The 17,725-nt window shown below is 40.2% G+C and overlaps 1 protein-coding gene and 1 long non-coding RNA gene across 10 annotated transcripts in view; one reads left to right on the plus strand and one right to left on the minus strand.

Annotated features, from left to right (window-relative positions):
- The window catches only part of RABGAP1L (RAB GTPase activating protein 1 like), a 556,714-nt gene extending 542,056 nt beyond the window's left edge, over positions 1 to 14,658 (plus strand). For all 9 annotated transcript variants that reach the window (XM_007061167.4, XM_037907748.2, XM_037907749.2 and 6 more), the window contains 6 exons: positions 250 to 360; positions 3,215 to 3,319; positions 4,651 to 4,734; positions 5,259 to 5,330; positions 7,315 to 7,512; positions 8,896 to 14,658. In XM_007061167.4, the coding sequence (XP_007061229.2) occupies positions 250 to 360; positions 3,215 to 3,319; positions 4,651 to 4,734; positions 5,259 to 5,330; positions 7,315 to 7,512; positions 8,896 to 9,051 (726 nt within the window). In that variant the 3' untranslated portion in view covers positions 9,052 to 14,658. The remainder of the gene's footprint in view (positions 1 to 249; positions 361 to 3,214; positions 3,320 to 4,650; positions 4,735 to 5,258; positions 5,331 to 7,314; positions 7,513 to 8,895) is intronic.
- The window catches only part of LOC122461552, a 21,629-nt gene continuing 3,904 nt past the window's right edge, over positions 1 to 17,725 (minus strand). Inside the window, exon 2 of the long non-coding RNA XR_006283500.1 lies at positions 1 to 4,690. This is a non-coding gene — a long non-coding RNA (uncharacterized LOC122461552). The remainder of the gene's footprint in view (positions 4,691 to 17,725) is intronic.

Consider the following 17,725-nt stretch of genomic DNA (forward strand, 5'->3'; position numbering starts at 1 on the left):
ATTTCCATAGCACTGTTTCAGTTTTTCTAAACAGGCTCTGTCAGATGGGGTACTGCATCTGCTGGCTTAATTCAATGTTGTTTCCCACAGCAGCAATCCTGCCTTAACTGTGCACTCATGCCTTCTTGGTTTTTACACTTTTTCTCACTCTCATACCCACCCACAAAATATTCACTTGTCTCTTTGTTCCTTCATTTTAAAATTGATAAGAATTAACTTATTCTCCTATTTGTTCCTCTCTTTCTGCAGAGGGAGAACCGCAGGCTCCAGGAAGCGAGCATGCGGCTGGAACAGGAGAATGATGACCTTGCCCATGAACTTGTAACGAGCAAAATAGCCCTCCGAAATGACTTGGACCAGGTAACACAGGCACTGATTTGTAGCCAGGCCTGAGCCTGAACTCCTAATGTTAGGTGGTGGGGAGGGCAATGGCAGTATTTTGCATTCACAATTGAATGAGTGCAAAACTGAAGGCATTATTATTAGTGTCTTTCTTTATCTGCTCCCATTGAGATGCCTAACTACCTGATCTGTAACTGCAGTCAAGAAGCTAAGTGTCTACTGGATGCACTTGCAGGCACAAATATTAGCACCAGTGGACACCAAATTACCTGTGCTACTGCAGTCTGTTTTGGAAAATGTAGACCTTAATCTCTAATGCAAATATCAGAATATGGCTACTAACTTGAAAAATTTATGCCATGCTCTCCAGAATTTTAAATTGCTACAATGTCATCCAGTATGTCTCTCACCTCACCCATTCCTCTACTCTTCCAAAACCATCTAATCCCAGCTCCAGTTACCAAGGTAGCAGATAGCACTCCCAAGAAAGCTATGTGGGGCTAGCACCAAAAGTTGAGATGTTTAGTATTTCCATCAGCAAAATGCTTCCTACAAAATCTAACCTGTGGCACAGAGGACAAGTGCTGGGGGAGCTGTTCACATGATTAGGTTGACTTTGGGAAGGTTATACACAACTGGGGTGTTGTCTTATCTCTTTGCAATAATGTAGTGCACTTCAGAGCTTCAGAATGTATTCTGCTACATTCTTTAGAGGTGAACTGTTAGTAATCAATAGTGTATTAAATAATAAACAGGACAGATTCTGCACTCTTACTTCAGTGAGTAGCATCTTACTCAAACTGAAGCCAGTAGGTGCTGTTGTGGGGTAAGTATGGTATGAGTAAGGGTATCTGAATCGGACTGTGCTTTGACTGTATACAATTCCCAACTTACATAAAGAAATACAGTCCATGCTACAACCCTGCAGTTACTCTAACTCTTAAAAGTCAGTGTCTGCTGTTTTGGGCTCAGTTATGACTAAGAGCCTGAGCCATACTGATAGGGGAGATGCACAAGAGGCAAAGGATACGGGCAATGTATCTGGAGGCTAGGAGTAGATGATAAAACCTTGTGGGATGCTAGGAGATGTATCCTCCCCAGCAGCAGTTGAAATACATGCCAAATTGTAACACTTGCTAGCTCCACAGCTGCTTATTTTCTGCCCATTCCTGCTCTCATATTTTAGCTGTCTTCTATGTAGGAGATTGAAGTGGCTTTTTTACCTGTAGTTCACCCCTGCTGTGGCAATAGCTTTGTCTCTTTATGTGCAACTGTTGTCTTCCTTCCCCACAAGAGTTAATGACACTTATGATGGTGCTAAGCAGATGAGCACCTGAGACTGAGCAAACAGAAAAAGGAACTGATATTCAGATAGTTCTTTCAAGTGTTTTTAATGGTTATGTTGAACCATGTATTATGTTGCTGGTCTAAGGTCTAAAACAGGTTGGTTTGTTTTTTCTTTTTAAAGTTGGCAGGACCCCTTTACTATCCCCTTACCTCCTTTGCGCCATCAGATGCTAGCATCACTATCCCCTTCCTTTCACTCTTCTCTTGTTTGTGCCCTCTTCCATACTGCCACTTTGTGTGGAATGACCTACCGATCCTCCCACCTTCCTCTTATTCATATCCTTGCTAAAGACTTGCTTCATCTCTTTTGCCCCCCTCCCCGAACACTAACTCCTCTCACTGTGTTTGGGGGGGAGAGGAGGAAACCTGTGGGTGTCCCCACTCCATCTTGGTTATTCTTGTAGATGTAAGCTTCTAACGGTAGGGACGTTCTTCTCGTCTCATAGTACCTTGAGTGACATCCTGGCCCTACTGAAGTCACTGGCAAAACTCCCATTGACTTCAGTGCAGCCAGGATTTCACCCATCCTCTGCATTTAACTACTATTAATAACCAGTGGCAGCATGGCAAAGAAGCAAGCTATAGTGCCAGTGATGGTGGGAAAACATGGTGCAGGTCACACACACAATTTCTGCATTAGGTAATCAATCATTTTGCAGTGCTTTTTCCCATGATTTTGCAGCCAGTGAGTTATTTCTGGCTACAACCATTGCCTGTTCCATCAACTTGCTTATCAAACAGAGTGAGTGCTGCGATGCAATATTAATCTATGAAATGGGGAAGTTACCTAGCCACTGACTATACCTAACACTGGCAAAACCTCTTTTTCACTGTAATCAGCGAGGCTAGCAAGGTACCCCGCCCCACCATACCAAGACATTTCTGGTACTCTTGAATATCTCATCGTCATGCCTAGCTCTTCAAATGGGGGATCAAATTCACACATCCTGACCAACGTACATTATCTGGCTTCTCCAGAAAATATTTTTGCAGTGTTTTTACAATGGTAGATAATGCTCTTCTGCATCTTATATTGGCCTGCACTCTAAGTATTGTAATACAAACAATACTTGAAAGTGTAAAGTGCTAAACAAACTCTCAACTCTCCTGTGATGTAATATCTTCACCATTTTACAGATGTGGTAATGAAAGCACAGAAAGATCAAGCCGCTTGCCCAGGTCACACAGGAGCTTGGTTGAGAACCCAACCCACTATATCATGCTGCCTCCCTTCTGATTCGTAGTCTTCCTTTTATTTACATCAGAGTCACACATACCCTAACATAAGCCAGGAGTCTCTCACGTGATCCAGGATCCTTAATTGCTCTTAATATGGCCCAGCACATTTTCTATTAGAGTATCAAATAGTCGTGTGGATTTGCACAGCAGCTGAAACATAATGCAATAACCAAGCAAGCAGTTACTAGAAAAAAAACATGTTTCTGCTGCAAAAAGTGAGCGTGGGAGAACATAGGAGGAAGAGTTGCATCAAGGTTTTTTTTAGCTCATCCCTTCTGATTGTCAGGCTGAAGACAAAGCAGATGTTCTGAACAAGGAGCTTCTCCTGACTAAACAGAAACTAGTGGAGACTGAGGAAGAAAAGCGGAAGCAAGAAGAAGAAACTGCCCAGGTAAGACTTGTTTGAGTGTTCCCACCTAACCAAACACACACACACCACAAGAATTTGAGGGTCGGTATTAAACAACGGTATCAAACGTTTGTTAGTGCCCCTCAAAACATTCATTCTCTAAGTCAGAGTGAAAATAAAAAATGCACATAAAGAGAAAAAATTAAAATTCTCTATTTCTGAGCATCTCGTGTGTTCCTACTGGAGCTTTGAGGGTCCCATTTTCCAACATTTAATCCTGTCTCCCAACATCCTTTTTACTGCCACTGAGTAAAACAGCCACACCCAAGGAGGCCTAATCAGACCGTCTTCAGAACCTACAAAAGTAGCTGGAGGCATGGCTGTTACATGCTGAATCAACAAGTTAAAGCTATGAGTTGTTAAGTGCTTCCAGGCTGTAAGCCCAAGAACGGTATGGAAATGATCTTTTTCCCTACTGGGTCTCACCTGATACTGGTTTACAGATTTTTTTTATTTATTTATTTTTAAACGTTTAGCTATTTTAAATCCTGGACAATGACCTACATATAAGTGTGTTTCAATAGCAAAAACCCCTCTCATCATGCTTGAGGATTTCTTTGATAACTGTCTGTAAACAGAAGCTGAAGCAATGAGACTTATTTGCTTCATTGCATTAACAAAAGGTTATCAGTCTCCCACAAAAAAAAATATTTCATAGTTCTGTTTCTCTAAATTGGAGAGTCCCATCCTCTCTCCATCTGTCGCTAGAGCTTTACTACCTCTAGCAAGAGAGACCTTCACTTCTGTTGAAAGGTCTCTGTGTTCTTTATGGTGCTGAATGGCAGGATGGGATTTAATGGTATTTTAATGCACTGCCATATAGGTGGTCAGTACTGCGATTCTGAGCCATTTGGGCTGGAGAGGTCATTGTGGTGATCCTGGCATGTTCTGCCTTCCTTTTCACCCAGGAGAAAATTATATTTGAGTATGGATCTGGGGAACTCAAACACTAAACAACAACTGGCTGTCTAGTGGGCTCGTTTATATTCAGTCATAATCAAAGATGTTCCCCATACTCTAGAGCAGAATTTCCCAACCAAAGATATGCAGTAAATATCCCTGTTCTTAGATGGCTGTTCATATTGCTGAGAATACAATCATACTACTAAAAGATAACTGCACATTGACTAAAACAGAGGCTATAACAAGTCTTTTTTTAATACCAGGCTTTATCAAGTAGTGGGAGTTGGTAATGAAGAGCTATAGTGTTGATACAAATGCAGAGTATGTTCAAGAGTGAAGTCATCACTCACATGTTGGAAAATTCCTCAAAGCACACCTACTAATATGATTTCTCTCCTTGAACTTTCCAGCTGAAGGAAATCTTCAGGAAACAACTAGAGAAGGCGGAATCTGAAATAAAGAAAACCACAGCCATCATTGCGGAATATAAACAAGTAACACTTATAGAGAAACTCCTGTTTCATATAATTATTTGTAAACCATTTTAACGTCTTTCTACTCCCCATCTCAGGCAAGCTGACTGTTCAGCGTTTTAGTATTTGTACTTTTGACCAGGGCATGTCTCATTTCAGGTTTTCTGAGAGCATGAATTGTAGACAGTTATATTCTTTCTGGAGTTGTCCAAGTGGAATCTGCCACTTTCTGTAGAGAAGAATACCTTCTTATCAAGCCATTCCCAACCCACTACAGTGCAACTGCCTCTTTTGCCCTGCTCCTGGCTAAGGATGTAGGCCAGCTCCCCATGAAATTAGTCAAATCAATCTCAGTGTTAAGGTTGCATCTTGAATATTACCATTTAGACCTTTTTCATCAGCCTTGCTACCACTAATGTATTCATTCTGAGGAAATGACGGTGTATGATTTCGGTGACGCTATAATAAAATACTGCAGAAATGTACCACAAAAAAAAATTTTTTTTTAATAAACTTTATAAAAGGGAGTGTTTTCTCTCTTCCAGATTTGTTCCCAGCTGAGTACCAGGCTGGAGAAACAACAGACAGCAAGTAAGGAGGAACTGGAGGTTGTGAAGGTGAGAATGAGGCCTCTGTATGTGAAGTGTCTAACTCAAATATTCATAGATGCTGGCAGTAAAATACTGAAAGGAATTTGAACTGCAGCCATATAGTAGCAGCCTTGAGAGTCAGGAAGATTGTCTAAACTACCTTCTCAGATGTTTCACAGGATGGAAACAATTGTAGAGTACATGTCCCTTCACCATGCCGTTGTGGATATCGGGTATGATGGAGTTTCCAAACTGGACTGCACAGAATGCTTGTATTTTCCCCCGCAGAAATGTATGTATTTTGCAGGAAGCATGGAAGGATATGTCTTTATACGTTCTAATAAGCTGAGAAAGGGAGCCCTTTGGGGAAGCTTTTGAAGTGCATCTCCATTTTGCACAGTGCATATAGGCACAGCCCAAGACAGAGAGAGCAAAGGTTGCTTTGGACTTATGGATTCTGGGCAGACCAGGGAGCTGCTCTTAATTATGGTGGGCTGGCCTGGTCTGCCCTAGACTTTCCATAACCATTCCCCTTCTGTCCTGAACACCAAGGCCTTGTGAGATCTGCATAGAGCTGTCTCTGGTTGTCCTACATAGTCTCCCCACTAGCGGAATTTTCCCCAATAAGGGACTTCACAGCACCTGTATGCTGCCACAGCAACGTACATGGAATCCCTCCCTCTGTTTCTGTAGTTCTCAAACTTTCTGAAGTATATAACTGTTGCTATCCAGTGGCAAATGTCTGCCTTGTACTAGGGTTAAATATTTTACTGCCTACTATTTATGATACATTAAACCAAGGGTTTTACACATGCTTTACAAGTAGTTGGCAGTACAGCAACATACATATCTTCCCTCTCATACAAAAAAAGACATTTCTGAAATGAGAATACCAGCCACTCTACTTACTGTTGTGAAACTGTAATTTTAGAAGAATAAAGACTGACATGCATCTAGTTTCTTAAAGCATTTCAGTAAATTTTTTTACTTGTTTACTCTTGCTAGGTGGTCTGAGAGCCATGTCAGCAGGATTACATTAGCAGACACTTGCTATTGTTAATGGTGACCAGATATTCAACCCAATATTAACAACAAGAGGGAAAGAATGCAAGCCAAAATAGGGAAAGAAAAGTTTAAAGAATATTTAGATAAATTAGATGTATTCAGGGCTTGATGAAATTCATTCTAGAGTAGTTAAGGAAACAGCTGAAACAACCATCTTCGAGAACTTATGGAGGACAGGTGAGGCCCCAGAAGAATGGAGAAAGGCAAACATAATACGGATCTTAAACTAGGGGAACAAAAAGGACTCAGGGAATTATAGACCAGCCAGCTTAACTTCGATACCTGAAAAGTTCCTGGAACAAATTGTTAGTCAATTTGTAAGCACCTCTTCAAGCCAACCCAATATGGAACTTGCTGTTGTCAAGTGTTCTAGACACTAGGAGCATTCTGTAAGATAATATCACTATTACATGCCGGTATTAATAGCAAAGTAGTGGCCATTGCATCCAGCATAGAGTGATTGCTTGTGACAAGTAGGGAAAACCTGGGTGGGAGCGGGTTTCTAAGCAATATCACATGGCTGTAATATTTTTTTTGCCAAAAGCCATATTAACCTTAATATTAGATCAAAGGTATTCTTTTTTTAAAGCAGCAAGTTTGAGCCAGAGAAAAAACCCTGCAATCTACTTTGTCAACAAATATGCTAACATTAATGCAGTACTGCAAAAATATCACAAGTCTTGACAACAAGAGGGTAAATGTGACTTCTGAAGTCTAGATGTGTTGAAAAAATGCTGAAAGTATTAGGAATTCTTATCCTGGTGCACGTGCCCATACCTGTTGTTCATGAACTTCTAAAATCATTTGAGGTAACACCGCATGTGACAATCTCACACACTTAGTGGCTCCATTTGCTTTTTGATGGTAATCTAACATAAAAGAGCGGCTCTTCCAGGAAACAGGACATCTGTAACATAGCTAAAAATGGATTCTCTGGCTGTTCCAGGGTAAACTGATGGCTTGCAAACACTGCAGTGAGATTTTCAGTAAGGAAGGAGCATTGAAGCTGCCTGCTATAAGCAGAGAGACCCAGGGAACAGAAAGAGATGATGAGAAGGATGCCCTCAAGAAGCAGCTGAGGGAGATGGAGCTGGAACTGGCACAGACCAAATTGCAGCTTGTGGAAGCAAAGTGCAAAATTCAGGTATATGTACAGGTATCCTACTGCAGAAAAGACTGACTATATTAAGCCCTATCTACTCTATGGGGAATTTAGTTGCAATGTGACTGTCTCCTTGACTTTGGTTCTGCTGTGTAGTGTAGATGGTGCTAGAATGCTGCTTTTATGCAGTGACACTAAGGGCTATGTCTACACTGGTAAAACTTTTGTCGGTCAGGGAAGACGCTCTCCAGCCGACAAACCTACCGCTGCTCGTTGGCAGTGGTTTTATTTTGCCAGCAGGAGAGCTCTGTCCTGCTGGCAAAGAGTGGCTATACAGGAGACCTTACAGAGGCATAACTGTAGAGGCACAGCTGTGCCACTGTAAGGTAAGCTATGTAGACATAGCCAAATTGAAAGGAGTCTCCTGTTCCTTTCATTCCTGCACCAAAGCTGAATATAGTCATTCTTGCACTCCCTACAAGGCTAGCCAAGCCAAAGGGGGCTAAGACCACTGCAGAAGAATGCATACTGCACCCTCTTAAAGGGTGGCACAATGGCCACATTTAACTTACGTGGTAGGGAGCTCTGGAAAGGGTATGAAACTCAATGCCTCCTGTAGATCTGCTGGGGGTAAATGTAACTGTACATTATTCCCAATCCATGGCAGTGACTATAAAACACAATCCAGCCTTTTAATAACATAGTGCTATGTCCAAAAAATAGCTCTCGTTTGTGGCCCTAACTTACCCCAGTCCTGTCTGGCATATGATTGTCTGTCAACCCTTTTGTTCTTGAAGTACCCTCTCCTCTTCTGCTAAGCTTGTGGAGTCGCTCTCACCACAAGTCAAAACGTCCATCATGCATAGTAGTATCCCTTGTGGCATCCGTCAGTACCCGTGGCAAGGAGTTTCATTGCAAGCAAGGCAGCCCCTCTGCTCCTCAGGCACTACCATTCCTCTGTTGGTTCAGTGGCAGCTCAAGATACGCCCTTCCTTTCATACTATTGTTCTACTTCTAGACATCTCTACACACAGCCTCCAAGCCATCAAGGCACCATACCATTTGTCTTTTATCCTCCTATAGATTAAATCTTGTTTGCCTACAGTGTGTCTATATGCTCGTCTGTACTATTGCTACACCCACACATCACCTCTGAGGGTTTATTTTATGCCAATCTAATTGGACATAACTGATTTTGTGAATTCCCAGAAAAATGGGATGTTTTTTCACTCTTCCCCTCTGGTCTTCAAAGAAAAAGAGTTCTAATTTGTAGTAATATTTTCTGTAGTTCTACTGCCTCTCCCCTCTCTTCCCCTCCCCATCCCCTGACTGTAGAAGGAAAGAACTCAGTTAAAGGGAGTGACTTTGAAGATGCCTCTCTAATCAATGATTTTCTGATCAACTCTGACTATTCTACTTCCTTAGGAACTGGAGCACCAGAGAGGAACCCTTATGAATGAAATCCAAGCTGCTAAAAACTCTTGGTTTAGCAAAACCCTGAACTCTATCAAAACGGCCACGAGCACACAGCCACCCCAGCTGCCTCCACCATCCCAGTCACCCAAAGAGAGCAGTACATAGTTCCAGCCAGACTCCAGGCACAAGAGCACAAAGAATAAAGCAACTGAAGCCCTGGAGGATTTTCCCAGGGGTCTCTCCTCTTGGGAAAAGGACAAAAGGCAGGAGTGCAGGCACTGAAGTGAAATCCTTCAGTGTCTTTACTCATTCTGGTGTGACCCTTTCCAAAGGGAAGTTATTTAAAAAATCCAATTTTATGTTGAATACTTATTTCCCACCTGCCTTCCTGAAAGCCACATTCCAAAACCTTCATCCTTTTACACTTTATTTTATATGCTTAGATGTTAAGATGGATCAAATAATTCAGAACTAAGTGTTTAGTATGTGAACTAATTATAACTACGGCTGTTTTCTTTTTGGGAAAGAAGGAGGGCAGCATAAATCTTGTCAAAGAAAGCACAGTATAATGCCAGGCGCTATACTGCTCCATACTCATGCCATGGGATCATCTCACGTTTACAGTGGTGATTGCATCCTGCAGCGAAGCATTTCCCATTCATTATAAGTCTTAAGTCACAACCAAGATAGTCTTGTGCTCTCTCTGGCATAGCACATGTGTTTGTAATGTTCCTTGCGAATATTGTGTGTGTTTGATTCTGGCAATTAGCTTCCTGCACAAATTCAAGGAGCGCAGGTCTTCCAGGCGCTGAGTGGCAGCACTTTAATTCTTGTGCGTCGCATCTGAACTGGAATTTAAAGTGAAATCTTCTAGTTCCCTTCTTATTCTATGTTTTATTTTCTGAACTGGAGAAATGATTCCCTCCATCAGAACAAAGGGAAGGATATATTCCTTGGGTGGGGTTTGTTTGGGGTTTTTTTGGCCAATACGTAGATTTGAAACCTTGCTCAGTTTTGACATTCTACTACCCCTGTGCAATAAAAGCTGTTTTTTTTTCCCAGGGTAAAGTTGGTGGAAACATTTTCACATGAAACACTGGGCCAAGGTTTAAGGCTTGCACTTGGCACAAAATTGGAAGCATCAAATCAAAATACTCTCTTTGCACAGGAGAAACTAACACCATAGAACAGTTTATTTGCTTTTGACACTTTATTAGGGAACCCTAAGTTCCCGTAATTTTTTTTTAAAGGATAAAATATTAAAAATGCAAGATAATAGACTTTACTCATGAGGTAAACTTTTCTGATGATTATTCTTGAGTCTGTCTGAAAACACGATTGTCTTGTTTTATATCTCTAAGTTGAAGTGCAAAAGCAGTTGTCTTTTTTTTAATTGAACATAAATGTTTATAGAAATACTTATTTCATGAAAAATTAAACTATTGCTTAAACTGATGGAAATATTTTTTAATTATATTTAACATGTCTATAAGAAGGTCTTGCAGATAAATATTGTTGCTGGACAAGGGGTTAGTTGTGCATTAAGTTTCCCCATGTTATAAAATGTTCCAGGGACATTAGCTCTGTTTTGATTTTAAACTTTAAGTAATGCAATATTTTATCAGCTCTGTACAATAAAGTTTAATGATACTCACATCCTGCTTCATTTTCAAGTATATTTTCAGAAGATTTTTACATATAGTACAAGTTTAATATTTACCCTATGCCAAATGAGACATTTTGAAGAGCAGTCAGCTGTTTGAAGTAGAAATCAAAATGTAGTCACTATCCGCAGGCAGCAAAAGTCCTGCAATTTGGTGATGTAGGTTCTTTTTTCTAAGAACAGAGCTGAAAAGAGTTAAGTTCCTCTCTTTAGAATGGTTTATAAACTTACGTGGGAGAACAGTGTTTTGTCTAGATCTTGTTACAGAGTGGAACCAAAAATAAGAGGGTTCTTCAAATGAAACTGTATTTTGGCATGCTTTCCATAATCAGCTTATTGCTATTAGTAATGCCACTGGACAGGAACGCTGGTGTTTATTCAGTTAAGTATTAATTTCAGCATTGAGATGTCACTGGAAAGTGAATTAACAAACTTGAATTAAGTTATGTAATAAACTGGAGGTGACAATTATATACATTAGGATAATTACCATATTGTAATACTAGGAGTACTGTGCTCACAGCCAACTTTATTACTGGTATCAAACCACCAGTTCTGTCCAAATTTCTCATTTAAATTCCAATCCTTTAATTTCAATCATGCCTAGACGTTGATTTATATTGTTTTCCAAACAAGGTCTTCAATGCAGTATAAACAGAAAAGTGATTTTAAAATGGCACTTTCTGGCATGTCTCCAGTCATAAAAATGTTTGCTACTTGTTAGCCATGCTGAGCTGTTACAGTTATCGGAGAGGAAATTGGATTCTATTTTACCTTCACATGATAGCAATAAAATTATCAGTCCAGTGCTGATGACAGAATCTTCACTCCTGGTTATGATCCAAGAGGCTTGATTTTTCTAACAGCCCCCAACCCCCCAATCCCAGGTTGAGTGTCTATCACCTCTAATTAGAAGAATGAATAACCTTTAGACTTTAAAAACTGTAAATCTTGTTGGAATCAGTGAAAGAACAAATAAAATAGCACTTTCCTGACTGTAATGACAGTGATATTCAATAACATGGAAAGCTAACAAGACTTTAGGGTTACAAGATAGGAGGTAAAATCCCACTTCCTGGCTGTATATACAAATAACCTACGATTGTCATAAGGATTAAAAAATTGGTTTTAGTTGCCCCTCTCGGTGAAAGACAGAATTAGGTATATGATGGAAATGTGCACCTTCAGGGTTGGCTGACATACTGTATGTGGTAAAGGCTGATGTTTGTACAGATTTTTTTCAATGGGAGACTTCCTGAATTGAAAGTCTCACTGAAGCGAATGTGTATCTGTTCAAACAGCACTGAAACAGTTAACATAACTCAAAGTGTGGAAGTAATTATTTTTTTAAATCAATATCAAAATGCATGCTCAGTTCCAACAGTTATACTAAAGTTAATTTGCGTCCGTCCATATGTAAGGAGCAAGCATTATTGGGGATTTTTATCTTTACTTCTATTCAGAACAAGTAATTTTGAAATATGGCCTTAATGTCACAAAGAAACAAGTCTCTGTAAAATATATATTTTGGTGCAGTTATTAATCTTGTGGATACTAGTGCCTCACTGAGGTGCACAATGCAGAAAGAACAAGTATATTTTTCCACTTTGTACACAAGTTTGGGTGAAACACCTAACAGGATAAATAAAAAGTTGGATTAATTATATGGTACATCAATTCACTAATCATATCTTTGTGGATCAAAGTTGAATTTATGTAAAATAATAGTGCATACTTCATATTACTTAAAAAAAAATTGAAAAGTTAATGACTTGCCTTCATTCAGATAAACTGCTCAAGGTTCTTATGCTTCAGTCCTCAGTAGAAGGAAAGCACTGAACCATGTACCCAGTATAGCCAGCTGACACACACATCCCAGCCTCTGCCCTGCTCATTAGATTGTACATCTTCCCATTTGCTATAGCTAAGTTATCTTTAGATAAGCAGAAAAAATCTTTTTGTATTATAAGTTGTATGGCAGGACTTTGTTTAGCCACTGAATTTCCTGTTTTATGCTGGTGTATTTTGTTTTATTCTCTTATTTCATTAAAAAGCTAGTTTGAAGCAAAAAGCAGGTGCGAGGTATCTCGGTTCACTAGAACAAGAAAGAAGAGTCAGGCAGAGCAGAAACTCATCCCTCAATACCACAGTATATTCGTCATAGTAGACTCCTGTAGTCTGAGAAGAGACAAATACATTACAGCATTAGGTTTTGTTGCAAACACCAGGGGTGAAATCCTGGCCCCAGTGAGACAATGACAAAACTTCCATTGACTTCAGTGGGGCCAGGATTTCACCAGTGGAGTTGAGTTTGTGATATGCTGACTAGCCTTGGTGGTAGTGTTCTTTAACAGAGTAGAAAAACTGCCCATACTGGCTGCTACAGTATCATGATTTACAAATTAAGTATGATAAAATCTTGCTTTCCTGATGCCACAACCTCTCAGTAGGAAGTGTGCATGGCTGAATTCTGACATCCCTGTACTGAACATGTGAACTTTGTTATTTTTCATCTCCTTGAGAAGCCTTTAGTACATGTTTTACATTTGAACATCTAGGCAGTGGTTTTAACTAAGAGCTGAATGATAGTTCTCTTGAACCCATAGCAGCCATCAGTGGATGATGCCTTGTAAAGTAGTCAGTTGTTCAGTAGCTGTCTTTACTGGACATACGGTGCTATATATGCCCACAGATGTAATGCAGCACCATACATTTTCCTCTTAAAAATATAGTCTGGTTATTATACTAACCATCCCATGGAAAGGTGTCCCACAAAAAAAGCATTTCTATCCAAATAGTGCTAAATGCTCACACAGTACATCCCTTTCATTCTGAACTATTCAGTGTAGAAAATGTCGCAAGTTGACTTCTGAACACCCCTCCAATGCACCCTCTAAAACTAGGCTATGAGACATAAAAAGCATCCAGTTTTAAAGAGATTCATAATGAGAACTAAAAACTGGAGCATATAAGGGCACTACACACAAGCACTAATTACAACCCTACCTTTCCTAGTTCAGAGGCCTGCAAAACAACATTTCATGACCATTACTCACTTTGTACAGGTTTGCCCTTCAGGAATACAGAGCTGTCATTAATTTCTTCCAGACTCCCAGTGGTTTGCTATTGAATGTATTTCATGCCTATTTTTACCTGGAAAAAATATGGCTCAAAAATAAGAACTTTACTTCCTTCCCTTATTTTCTTATTCAGTGAGACTTGTTTTTATTTAACCTGTAAAGGAGCATATATGCATCTTTGGAAACTATATATTATATATAGAATAATATATAGGAAACTGAATTAGGAGATAAAATACATCAGAAGAGTCTAGTGTCACAAATTTCATTCATGTGATTTGATAATCACCAGAATCCTGGGCTGTACTAATTTCCTTTCAGTTTCTCTTATTTTTGTATTTTATATAATACATTGAGCCTACTACCAATTCATATAAACAAGAGAAAATGTTATTGGCATCTTTGCCTGATTCCCTCCTTTCAACAAACCCCCGGAGGAAATGAATGTGGATGATGTTTTCAAGAATTGTACTGGGAGCCATTTCACTTAGAATCATTACCTTCTCTTAGAAAGCCCAACTCTGGAGAGAATCTTCTTTATAGTTTAAGTAGAAAATACAATGATGTCAAGTGCAAGCAAAGATGGGCCCTATCCAGATCCCTAGTTTTCCAAAATTTAAAGGGGGTTCAGTTCCAAGGGTTTTATTCAGCCTCTTGAAATAGGGACCAGCTGCAAAGCTTGGATCCAGCGTGAAGGTTCCCCACCTGTTGGGTTATTCAGCTGCACAGTCTTGATTTGGGTCCATCCCTAATTATAAGAGAAATACACTGCTAGTGGACTAGGGAGCTACAGGAGCTTTGTTGTGCTAGACATATGATTTGGGAACATTTCTATCCTGCCAATCAGTCGCTGTATAACCAATCCATATATCATATAAAAATATAAAGGTAACACTTGTTATTAAAAGTGTAAATTAATGTACATCATCAGAAGAAATGTTTACTTTTTTAATTGTTAGACATGTTTAGATCATATCTTGTTTTCATTGTGTGAATGATATCTTGTAAAATAAACAGAAATGCAAACAAGATGGGAATGAGATGCTTGTTTTCATAAACTGCTTACATTACTGATACCCTCAATGTCTGCTCAAGAAATGGTTTGACCTCTATTTACAATAATAAATCTTATTAACACTGGCACTTTTGATATGCTTACAGCAACTCAGTTTGGTCATTCTTAGGCATGCAGCATTAGTGTATCGAGTCCTATCACTAAGGTTAAGATTTTGTCAGTTATTTTTAGTAAAAGTCAGGGACAGGTCACGGGCAATAAACAAAAATTCATGGAAGCCTGTCCCTGACTTTTACTAAAAATAACTGGGGAAGAGGGGAAAGGGGCACTGACCACCACAGGGGACTGAAGCTCAAGTCCTGGGGGGAAGTGGGGGAAGGAACTGACAGCCCAAGCAGGGGGGGACAGAAGCCAAAGAAGTCAGAGAGGTTTGTTAAAATATCACAGAATCCATGACCTCTGTGACTAAATCGTATCTTTACCTATCACTGAATTCACACTTAGAAAGTCCGCTAATGGATGTTATATAGCAAGCAACTAATTTCAAGAGTCTGGGGCAGGGGGTCAATAGGCAGACTTGTGGGTCAAATCCAGACCACCAGACACTTTTCAGTGGACGCCAAAATCTTTTTTTACTTAGCATCATCATTATTATTTTCTCTGGAGTCTAGATCTTGACTATACGTTGACCAAGAAATTTGGACCTTGACAAAAAATAATTAACTACCCCTAGATGGGGTAATGCAGTACAACACCTGTATCTGTGGTCCACAGCTCAATTGCTGGCAGTCTGTGGAGAACTGATACGTCACATGGCTCCTCTTTTCCAATAGTTTCTAGAGATGCCTGGGGTCTTCAACCCTGCAGGCTTACAAAAGCTGCTGGAGGTAAAGGTGCCAGTCTGTCTATATACAGTATACACCACTCCTAGAGGCTGATGCTACACAAGGAGTGAGGTTACAGGGTCTTGCGTATCTCCCTAGCAGAATATACAGTGGAAGCAGGCAATGGGGCAGGCAAGCACTATACCCAAGAGAAGGAGAAGGTGGTTGTGCAGTAAGGCCAGGGGAGCAGACTAGAAAAGGGACAGAAGCTTGTGCTGGGGGAGAGGAGCAGAGAAAAAGAGGGCCAGACAGCTGGGAAGCGCGAGGGGGCAGGAGGGAAGGGAAGACATGGAATAAAAGTAAGGGTATGTCTACACTACGAAATTAGGTCGAATTTATAGAAGTCAGTTTTTTAGAAATCGTTTTTATATATTCGAGTGTGTGTGTCCCCACAGAAAATGCTCTAAGTGCATTAACTCGGCAGAGTGCTTCCACGGTACCGAGGCAAGCGTCGACTTCCGGAGTGTGCACTGTGGGTAGCTATCCCACAGTTCCTGCAGTCTCCGGAAATGAGATTCAAAAGTTCGCGGTTCTTTTCCTGTCTACCTGACCAGTGCATCTGAGTTGAGAGTGCTGTCCAAAGCGGTCACAATGGAGCACTCTAGGATAGCTCCCAGAGGCTAATACCGTCCAATTGTGGCCACAGTACCCCAAATTCGACCCGGCGAGGCCGATTTAAGCGCTAATCCACTTGTCAGGGGTAGAGTAAGGAAATCGATTTTAAGAGCCCTTTAAATCAAAAAAAAGGGCTTCATCGTGTGGACGGGTACAGGTTTACATCGATTTAACGCTGCTAAATTCAACCTAAAGTCCTAGTGTAGACCAGGGCTAAGATTACATTTTTGCAAAAGAAAAAGCAAGGAACACCCTTTTCTAACATAAGAATGGCCATACTGGGTCAGAGCACAAGCCCATCTAGCCCAGTGGTTCCCAAACTTTAACAACCTGTGAACCCCTTTCACTAAAATGTCAAGTCTCACGAACCCCCTCCTAAAAATTAATATGTCCAGGGATTTTCTTCTTTACCTGAGTATAAATTATAAAAGCAGAGACCTTGGAAATACAAAATTTGTTTTTATGACATGCTTATTATACACTATTATTATCATTACAGTATTATTACATTATGAAAATGGCAACACACTTCCAAGATCTCACTTTCATAGCTTGTATCACTTTGAATAAGCCTGTTATAAGACAAGGCTCCTATGTTTCATCAAGGAGTATCAGATGTGAAACAGCATGAAGGTATTTAAGAAGCCAACTCAAAGAGTTCTTCCTACACAAGCACTCAGGTCTTGAGCAGTCCAGGCAAATGACGCACGTTGCAACAAAGCTTAAACTTGTTCTTCATAATAATTTAAAAAACAATATTAGCTGCCTATTTAATTTTAAAAAACAGCAAAAAATATCCACCTCCCTTTCCATTTCTTATGAGTCTTGAAGTTTAAATCTCCTCAGTGTGATAGATATGCTTGCTTTGATCTGCTTAGCTCTTGGAAGTCCAGGGGCTCTGGGCTGCTGGCCACGTGCTGCCCGGAGTCCCTAGGGACAGCTCTGTCCGCCATTAGGGAATTTTTTCCCCAAGAACCTCCTGTAACATTTCGTGAACCCCAGTTTGGGAACCACTGATCTAGCCCAATATCCTGTCTTCCAACAGTGGCCAATACCCGGTGCTTCAGAGGGAATAAACAGAACAGGTAATCATCAAGTGATCCATCCCCTGTCACCCATTCCCAGCTTCTGGCAAACAGAGACTAAGGACACTATCTCTGCCCATCCTGGCTAATAGCCACTGATGTATCTTCCATAAATTTATCAAGTTCTTTTTTGAACCCCATTATTGTCTTCACTTTCACAACATCCTCTGGCAAAGAGTTCCACAGGTTAACTGTGCACTGTGTGAAGAAATACTTCCTTTTGTTTGTTTTAAACCTGCTGCCTATTAATTTCATTGGGTGACCCCTAATTCTTGTGTTATGAGGAGTAAATAACACTTCCTTATTTACTTTCTCCACACCAGTCATAATTTCATAGAACTCTATCATATCTCCCCTTTGTAGTCTCTTTTCCAAGGTGAAAAGTGTGTTCTATTAATCTCTCTTTATATGGAAGCTGTTCCATACCCCTAATAATTTTTGTTGCCCTTTTCTGCATCTCTTCCACTTCCAATGTATCTTTTTTGAGATGGGGCAAC

The sequence above is a fragment of the Chelonia mydas genome, chromosome 8, assembly GCF_015237465.2.
Source record: "Chelonia mydas isolate rCheMyd1 chromosome 8, rCheMyd1.pri.v2, whole genome shotgun sequence".
NCBI classification, from domain to species: Eukaryota; Metazoa; Chordata; order Testudines; family Cheloniidae; genus Chelonia; species Chelonia mydas.